This window comes from Orbicella franksi, chromosome 14 (assembly GCF_964199315.1).
Source record: "Orbicella franksi chromosome 14, jaOrbFran1.1, whole genome shotgun sequence".
In the NCBI taxonomy this organism is placed as follows: Eukaryota; Metazoa; Cnidaria; class Anthozoa; order Scleractinia; family Merulinidae; genus Orbicella; species Orbicella franksi.
The window spans coordinates 2,466,721-2,476,720 of NC_138158.1; the positions used below are offsets into that span (position 1 = coordinate 2,466,721).

The 10,000-nt window shown below is 39.2% G+C and overlaps 2 protein-coding genes across 2 annotated transcripts in view; both read left to right on the top strand.

Moving 5' to 3' along the window:
• LOC145468009 (gamma-aminobutyric acid receptor subunit alpha-5-like) overlaps positions 1-1,027 on the top strand; it is a 3,745-nt gene extending 2,718 nt beyond the window's left edge. Inside the window, exon 2 of the mRNA XM_081451675.1 lies at positions 1-1,027. This exon is cut by the window's left edge and continues 277 nt beyond it. Within this exon, the coding sequence (XP_081307801.1) occupies positions 1-2 (2 nt within the window). The 3' untranslated portion in view covers positions 3-1,027.
• Positions 1,028-8,234: 7,207 nt separating this feature from the next.
• The window catches only part of LOC145468706 (gamma-aminobutyric acid receptor subunit pi-like), a 3,848-nt gene continuing 2,082 nt past the window's right edge, over positions 8,235-10,000 (top strand). Inside the window, exons 1-3 of the mRNA XM_081452408.1 lie at positions 8,235-8,249; positions 9,108-9,319; positions 9,631-9,713. Coding sequence (XP_081308534.1) covers positions 8,235-8,249; positions 9,108-9,319; positions 9,631-9,713 — 310 coding nt within the window. The remainder of the gene's footprint in view (positions 8,250-9,107; positions 9,320-9,630; positions 9,714-10,000) is intronic.

Consider the following 10,000-nt stretch of genomic DNA (forward strand, 5'->3'; position numbering starts at 1 on the left):
AACTGAAGCTTTGATGCCGTTTGGGGGGACAATGTGTAAACTGGAATGAATAATTATGCCGGCTTTGTTTTCAGTTATTTCACAAAATACTGTTTACTACCTATAGACGCAGACGGAATTTTCTCTGTTAATGCCGCGAGGCGTGAACTATCAATAAGCGAAACTCCCTCTGCATTCAGACTAGATCAAATTTGAATCTGGTGACTGGTCAATGCACAGAGCTTTCTGAATTACACCAAACAACAACATGAAACCTTAGAAACTGTAACAAACATTCTAGAGAAAGAAACAGCATGCCCGTGAGGTCAAGATGGCTGAATATTCCCCAAGGTCTCTTTTTAAGTGTTTATGGACCGAAACGGAGGCCAGCGTCCATAAACACGCAAAATGAGGCCAATATCCAGTCAAACTGACCAAAAGAGCTTGGTCAATAAAAGATTATATGAAAAAACATTATTTTCATACGGGACACAGCGGGTAGTCCCGAGAGCGCAAGATAGCGCCATCTCGCCAGCTCAGTGATGTCTTGAGTGTACGTTTAAAAATGTCAATAGAGTCAGCATTCTTGTTGTCCTCTGACAAACGGTTCCAGAGGTGAGGTGCCGTAACAGAAAAAGCACGCTGGCCATAGGATTTTAGATTAAAATTTTGGATGGTAATGAGATTCTTTTGAGACGATCGATCCGAGGTTGCGTGCTGGTTGATATAATGAATGCACTGTAATAATAGTAATGAATAGAAGCTAACAATAGCAATGAATCGAATAGAAGTAGTAATGAATAGAAGTGCTGCAAGAACTTAACTGGGAAACCCTAGCCACTAGAAGAAAAACCGCCAGACTATCTTTTATAAACTCTCCCACAATCTGACGGATTTTTAAGTAGACGCCCACCTAAAACCAAATAATGAAAGAAGAACCAGTGGGAGCCACGCTTTTAAGTTTGCAGTTCCTAGAGCAAAGAAAGATATGTTTAAGTTTTCTTTCTTCCCACGAACAATCAATGAATGGAACTCTCTTCCCGAGGATATTGTGAACACAACGCAACGTCTGTAGATAGTTTTCAATCAAAGTTAGTTAATAGTTATCAATATTCCATTGTATTATTTTCATTCAGGTTTTTACAGTTGGTGTGATATCTCACGATTTTTACCGACTTAACTAAGTGTAGATGTAGATGTAGATATACTAGCAATGAAGAGAAGTAGTAATGAAGCTTCCCAGAGCTGTTTGTATATTATGATTTTATTTTATTTCCTCACCAAAGTTATTCTGTTTTCTGTCTCACTTTTTTAAATACTGAATTCTTGCGAAGCAAAACAAGGTCACAAGTTTGCTCGAATAATTATCCAACATTACGTCCGGGGGGGGGTGTTGGAGGGGGAAGGGGGGTCCCGCATAACACTTTTCCTTTCTAGGTTTGGAAGCAGTTTTCGGTGCTGACATCTAACTGTGACCAGTTCTGGAACCTTCTGGGGGTATCAAGCCTAAACGGATTCTAGCAATAATATCGCGACAAGAATCTGGCACTCATATTTTCGATTATTAGCCCACTAGTCACTCTGTTTTATGACAGAATACCCCAGTATTTAGATACTTTCCTGACAGGGTACAAGGAAAATATATAACGTAACGCTCCCTGCCATTTTATTGGCTTCCTCAACAATTGCATTGCGGTGCGTAGTATACACACTTCTTCCTCGTTGACTATAATTTCGCATATGTGTTCTTTTTCTGCTTTACATCTGCTGTAACTAAAAACATATTCTTGAAATAAAAATAAATGCGAATGAACTCGAACTGAACTATCTTTAGCCCTCTGTAGATCCTCACGAATATTAATTCATTACCGTGTCATTCATTAATTCATTAACAGAATTTTGATAAAAGAAATTGCATGTGCAAGCTTAAGCCTAAAGATTGATTTTAATGAATCTCTAGACAACACGTCGTTGCTTAAAATAAACGCCAGGGGAGAGCCTCACTCTCCTCAGCGTAACACAATTCTGTCTTCTGCTGCATGCGCAACACAGCTTAAGTGCGCGAAATCCCGCCAGCCCTAATCATTTACGTACGCGACTGATGTCACGACCGCTTGTACAGCTGTTCATTTAACATCGTAAACATGATGGCCGCACAAATAGCAGGACGATTTGTCCCTGTGTTGGGCATCTTGCTGATACTTTTACCATTTGTTGCTTGTCAGGAAAAGTTGGAGGAAAACAGGTAAGTTTTTGAACGCCAAACGCGATCATCGTAACATAAACATACAGCCTCCTGTAGTTTTACTTCCCTTTTTTTCAGACTCGAGTTACGAATTTGTGAGCCACATCTCCAAGCACTTTAACAACGAAGCAGTATAATAGTTTAGTATATACTGACAGAAGGACTCCTTGGCCCCACATTTACTGATCAGTCATCTTCTTCGTTCATTTAGCCCCCAAAACTTTCGAAAAAACATACTAATTTTCTATTTTGATAATTATTCACAGCTCGCGAAAATGATTTTTACAAATTACCTTCATCTGCGAGCTTCCTTGAATGTTCTTTATAATGTTTGGATTTTTGAAATGTTTGTTCGCGTCTAATGAACTTTTTCCAGATAAAAACAAAACAAATAATGTTGTAGCAGGTAATTAAACTACACCATGGTTTGGAACGAAAGATTGTGGGCAGAAATCCACGACTTGTTTGCCACTGATCAAGCTACAGCCCACCCTCACCAAACAACTAACTAACACCCACTTGATATGCAAGGGACATTTTAAGATGGGTCAAGATGGCAATTCACGAATGATGATCTAGATTCTCAGTTTGTGATCTTAACTGGCCAAGCTAAGGTGACAGACGAAAAAAAAAATTAAACACTGTTGAACAAAACTAGAAAAATAAACAAACACCAAAATACATTTCTGAAGAATACAGTTGTTTTGCCAAACACTGTCCACAATTCTCACCTGCGGGGATCGAATCACAAACTTTTTATTTCAAGACTAATTACGGAAACCGTCAGAAAGGGTTTCGCCTACATAGGGGACCTCATGTGGAATAACCTGTCACCTAAAGCATGCCTCTAGTTTATCTTCGTTTAGAAACATTCTTTTATAAACACTTTTTTTTTAATATATCAAATCAAAGCTATAGTCAGTGTAATGTATAATGTTATTGTAATTTATATCAAATAGGTTTTTCATTATATTTTTTTGTAAAAGAGCACTATTGAATGAAATGGATATCGTGGATAAATAAACATCTCATTTATTCATTTTATTATTTTTATTATAAACTACTAAAGGATTCGATTCAGAAAAAAAAAACATAGACAGCGACCAGTTCAAGCAAGAGGACAGTTGCCATAGATGCTGGCTACCTATCTTTTAAAATTAGCACCCTTGAGATAATTTCAAGCTCGAATTGATCATTTCTCCATTTTTTCGTTGACGTTTATATTAGTTCTTATTTTTAACTTCCTCTTCTTTTGGCATGTGTTCTTTTTCTCTTGACAGGTACCGGTGTCATTATATTAATAGCAATATATGGCACTTTCCCTTATTGCTGGTTCGTCCTATTCCTTTGTTAAAAAGTTGCTTAATTTGAATATCACCACGTTCACCTGTCCGTTTTAATTTGCACGGTTGCCACAGATATCACTTTTCGAAATTCCCTGACTTTTTCGTGATAAAGTAAAATTTCCCTGAGTAAAGAAATATCAGACTTAATAGCGGCATCCAACCTCCCTTTAAAGCTGTCCTTTTTACCATTGTTTTAAGACTGCTAAATTTTCAACCAATTCACCTTCTTCATTAAGGAAAAATATCGCTGAGATCACAGTGACCCGAAATAGTTCTTCCAGCCTTCAGTGGTATGAATCAGCGGTGTTTTAATTTTCAAAATGTTTATTTTCTCAGGCTAAAAATAAAATTCCCCACTTTTTCCATGACCTTGAAGAATATTTTTCTCTGACCATATACCTGAGGCAACCCTAGTTTGGCTTATTACGTGCGCACGTCACGTTTTAAAGAGCAGTTATTGTCAGATACAATGTAAGACTTACGTAACTATACGTAGGATAAAACGTGTTTGTCAAGGCGCTAACTAGCTTTCGTCACGTACGTTTAAGCCAGAAGGTTCAATATCCTAACAACATATACGAGTGGCCTACCTGGCTTTACGTATAGTGTCTCCAAAGTAATGTTTTTCAAGTTTCATTTTTTTTGGTATTTTCCTAAAAGTGCAGTTAAAATGTATAAGTCGAAGAATTAAAAAGAGTTGTTAGAGGCTTGCGCTAAGTTTCTTAAGGAGACAGATTTTCATAAAATTGCCAAGAATTCTGTGTCTTGAAAAGGATAAATTCTAGAGGACTAGAAGCAGACACTAATGAGGTGAGCCAGAGGAAGCTGGGCCGGACGAAAATGGTTGACGAACGTTCATCATAATCAGCCGTTTTTGCCCGTTTAACTTCTCGCTCTCACCCCCACCCCCCCCCCCCTTCCCCCCGCCCCGCTCTCACATTGGTTGCTGAGCAGATACGAGTTGGAATAAAATGCTTACGTGGGATAGAAACTGACGCGGGTGTGATAAGAAGTCAGATACCTGAAAATGATAAGTTTCCAATCAAATGAAAATTTGGAATCTGTTATCTATTTCTAAGGGCAAAACACGTAGAGGAGCTATTTCTTGAACGGATTGAAGCACCAAACAAAACACACATTCTTGATGACATATTCAAAGGATACGACAAGCGAATCAGGCCTTATTACAGAGGTAAGCACAGTACAAATAAAATAGAGCTCCCATCGTCGCGACGTGGTAAGTAAGTAAGTAACCTTTATTTAAACACGATAAGTAATTAAGCTTGCAGCTTGTGGGGTCGTGTATAAATAAACAAAAAAGAATATTTACAAAATAAGAATTAAAAAAATTTACAATGTAAGATGTAAACTAGTTTACATAAAAATTTCCAGCTAATAATAATTACCTAATTATTAACATTATGTGACTAATAAACGTATACCAATGGGCAGTCGAGTCATATTCTGCAGTATATATTCGCAAAGCTAATGTCCCTGACCAAAGTAAGATTACTGATCATTTTAGAGAAGCTGTTTACACCGTTCGCCATTCGGCATCCAATCGGTAGAAAATTCCACAGAATTGTACCTTTGTAAGATACGGAGGATTTCTTGATATTTGATTTAAAATGAGGGATTTCCAGCTTAAGGCTGTTTCTTAGATTATAGGAGGTTGTGATTTTGCAATATGTGCAGTCATACCGGGTGGTGAATCATTGTAGTACATTTTACAAATTAGCTTCAGAATGGAGTTCTTATAATAGGTTCTTAGGGTATCCCATTTGGCCCTGGTGAGGGCTTCAACTGATGGTAGGTCTTTAGGAAAGTTGAAAATAAGCCTTGCTGCTCTGCAGTGTAGTCTTTCGAGTGAGTCGAGGTCATCTGGGCGATTCGTGCCTCCCCATACGGATATACCGTACGTGACTGCAGGGATTATAACTTTGAAATTTAGGTTTAAGTGATCTTGCTTAGGTAAAAATCTGCTCTTCTTTATGAGACTCAATTTGTTGACGAAGCTCTTCTTTAGTCCCTTAATATGTGCTGACCAGTTCAATTTATCGTCAATATCGACACCCAAGAGTCGACTTTGTGTGACCCGTTCCAGAATGTTGTTTCCAAGGTATATGGGTGGTTGGGGGCCTGTAAAGGATCCTCTGTGGATTAGCATGTATTCGGATTTTTTCGGGTGCGGGGTCAGCTTATTTCTGGTGGTAAATCATCATATATGGTAAATCATCATATCGGAGATCAGTCTAAAATAAACTCAGTCAAATCCCGTCGGCCGAAGTAATTAACTGGTTGACTGAGTGCCTGACTGTCTGACTGACGGACTAGCTACCTGGGATGGCTGGGTGGTTGGCTGGCTGGCTGACTGACTGACTGGCTGGCTGGCTGGCTGGCTGGCTGGCTGCCTGCCTGCCTGCCTGCCTGCCTGCCTGCCTGACTGAATGACTGACTGAATGACGGACTAGCTGATGGACTGATTGACGGACTGATTGACTGGCCGGCTGGCTGACTGACTGACGGACTGACGTACTGACGTACTGACCCACTGACCTACAGTCCTTTATCCAATTAAATTAGTCATCAAGGGGAAACTCTACTCTGTCTCTACTCTGGCGGGGCTCTACTCTGTCGCTAAACCTTAGGAAAACCAAATCACTAGATTAGGTTACCGTTAGAAAGGATAACCGAAAGGTTTGTAAAATTTGTCTAATCAGTAATGTGAACTATTTCCTGGTTTTAGAGAAACCAATCACAGTTTCACTTTATGCAGTCATCGATTCTTTTCACGACATCAGAGAAGATCAAATGGTAAGAAAAGTTCCGTTCCTTAATTTGAAATGACTCTCCCTCTTCGGTGAAATTCGTAAGGAATACATCAAAACTTTTTCCACAACAATTCTTCAATTTCAGTTACTCAAAGATACGGGTCTAAGAAGGAATCCGCTACAAGTTCGAGTAACAAGCGGACAAAAACTCTGTACCGAGATTATTAACATTGTATTGCAAACTTACGTACGACTGTTTCAAATATCTTCTCAAAAGAAATCATTTCCAACAATACAAAATGTCGAAAACTAATTTTAAAGTTCATATGAAACGCTCGAAAGTACTGGTGAAACGAAACTGAGAGTTAGATTTTAGATTTTGACTATAACCCTAAGTGGGTACAGGGCCAGACATTCTCCTTCGCCATATCACACGGTCACGAGCAGCCACTGTTGCCCCACTCCATGAGCCAAAACCCAATGCTGTTCTTTCTTTTTCTGCGGTTCTCCGCCAAGTTTCTTTCGGTCTGCCACGACTTCTTCTTCCCTCTGGGACCCACGTCAATGCTGTCTTGGGATGTTTATTTTGATCCATTCTGAGAACGTGGCCGATGAACTTCCAGCGCTGCCGGAAGATTTGTTCACTCATGGTACTGATGTTAGCCCGCTTTCGAATCTCCTCATTTGATATTTTCATAGGCCAATAGATCTTTATAAGCCTTCTCAGACTTTTATGTAGAAATACGTCTAGCTTGCTCGCATCTCTTTTTGTCATACGACATGTTTCACAACCGTATAACAGACTAGCTATATCGTTGGACTTAAAGATCTTCAGCTTAGTTTTCAATTTCAGTTGACCGCTCTTCCATATGTTTCTTAGCTTGCTGAATGCTGCTCTGGCTTTTCCAAGTCTGCTTTTGATGTCTTCATCTGAGCCCTCCTCCAGGGTCACTGTTCCTCCTAGATAAACACATTTCGACACCTTTTCCAATTCTTTTCCATCGACCTGGACGTTTCTGTCTTCGGTGTTGTTCCAGTACATCATCATGGCCTTTGCCGTGTTTATCTCGAGGCCCGTCATTTTTGCATAACGTCCCAGGTTGCTGACTTTAGTCTGCATATGACTTCTACTGCTAGAGATCAGGGCTAGGTCGTCAGCAAAGTAAAGATCTTCTAGGAAGTTGTTGAACTTCCATCTGATGCCTGTGTTCCCATGTTTGGTGGTCTTTCTCATAACCCAGTCCACAACAAGCGGGAAAAGAAACCCAGACATACAACAACCCTGTTTAACACCGGTTTTGATCTCGAACCAATCGTACACACCTGACCCATCAATTACAGCGCATTCACTCCCACTGTACATCACTTTCACCATCTTCACAATCTTCTCAGGAATGCTGTAGCTCCTCATAATCCTCCATAGTACAGAACGATCTACAGAATCAAATGCTTTTTCGAAGTCGACAAAGCAGACATAAAGGTTAGCGTTCCGTTCAATACACTGTTCAATGATATTGCGCAGTATAAATGTTTGTTCCGTTGTACCGCGGCCCTTCCTGAAACCTGCCTGTTCTTGGCGCAATTTATTATCAATTCCATCCCGTATTCGTGTAATTATGATTCTGCCTAGAACTTTTGCTGCAACCACCATAAGCGTTATGCCTCTCCAATTGTTGCATTCGGTGAGATCGCCTTTCTTTGGTAGTTTCACTATCAATCCCTGTTGTCAGACCTCCGGTATGTGTTCTTGCTCCCACACCTTATGCAAGAAGTAGTGTAAGACATCCACAGATGTTTCCAAATCTGCCTTTAGAATCTCAACGGTCAAACTATCAACTCCCGCAGCGGTTAAAATTTCTCTGAACTTTGAAATTTATTTTTACCCGAGCTTCCATGGTGTTATTTCAGGTAACAATTTATATCGTTAGCTTTTAGAAAATGCAAAAGGACTGTAATATACTTAAAGTTATTCTGGTACAAGGTTTTTGTCCGTTGTAAACTGAAATTGCTCGATTTCCTATCGGACTTTGTCTTAATATCTCAATACCCGTTTGTCCAAAGATGCACTGTGAGAGTAATGTGCCCTGCACAGAACGCAACCACCAATGTCAAGTTGTCATATTTCCATTTATACCATGCCACAGAAAATTCAGCCAACCAGAATACAGGAAAGCCGTTGTATATTCGACGGCTTATTCGACGGTATTACATACACCCTTCCTGTCATGCGCCGGGCGTTTGTCGCATTGACTGTGTTACAGTCACTATATGTTGTAAAACATGGTATAAGATAGTTATACAACTCTCTCTCGTGGTATACCATAGAATAGCCCACTTTTCAATTGTATTTTCTTGGCATACGAACTCATCTGAAGGTTTTTTTGTGCAAGAAAATACAAATGACTCGTGGGATATTCCATGTTAGTATAAATTTACTAGCGTTGTCTCAGAATGCTGTTCTCTGATTGGCTACGCTACTCACTATCTATTCCGTGATAGTGAATAGCGTAGCATTGTGCGCCCATTAACAAAATGACGGCCACTTCTTTCCGTTTTCGAGGTGTCTGTGAAGACTGTTTAGGTAAAGTTTTGAACGACTAGTAAATTTAAACTAAAACAATTAGATTTCGCTCTCGATTTCTATACGTGATAGATGACTTGGGCTGCGCCCTCGTCAACTATCGCGTGATAGAAATCGAAAGCGAATAATCTAATTGCTTAGTAAACCACGAGAGAGCGTTGCAAACTAGTATATACGGTTTTTAGGAATACAAGGCTGAGCTGGTAATAAAGGAAAGCTGGAAAGATCCAAGACTTGTATATGGCAACGAGTCATGGTTTGTCAAACTTAAGAATGACATGCTAAAGAAACTTTGGTATCCTGATACCATGATTGAAAACTCAAGAAAACACAATATAGATGAGGAATCAAAGACAGCTTATATTTTCGGAGACGGAACAATTTTCTTCTCAGAGTGGTTTGTATGAATCATTCCTTCACGTATAAAACATCATTGTCTTGCGTTTCTGACACTTTGTAAGTACATGTATGTATCATGAAGTCCCTAAATCTGTTACCTAGGATTCCAGTAATTTAAATATGTCAATAAGCTGATATTCTCAGCTATTGTCTCCATACATTTCTTTTAATACTGGTGAGGATAATTTGTTGCACATCAATTTTGTCTTGGGGATCATTTTCTAAATTTAAAAGGAGAAGTTTCATGTTGAGAATACTGGAGCGTAGAGGTTGATTAATTAAAAACAGGTCTGTCTCCTTTCCTTGAAGGATTAAAGCGACCCTCACAAGCCATATGGACTTTTCAAAATATCCAATGGATGCGCAGACCTTGAGACTTCAAATAGCTGCTTGTAAGTTAAGATTTTCAGTGTCATTTAGTATGAATTTGTAGGTTTATATTAGCTATTATAAGACAACTGAGGGAACTCAGTCATGGCATTTTGAGTTATTTTGGCCGCGTACAAAATCACGGCTTTCTAAACCTGAATATAATATGTTTTCTAAAATAGAAAAACACAAGGGATAATAATAAACCATAAAGGAACAAGGATCGTTAGGGATGGAGAAGATTAACACGGATTACAAACGGAGAACCCGTCAAATGTAGGCTAAACTTTTTAAGATACAGAAACTGTGA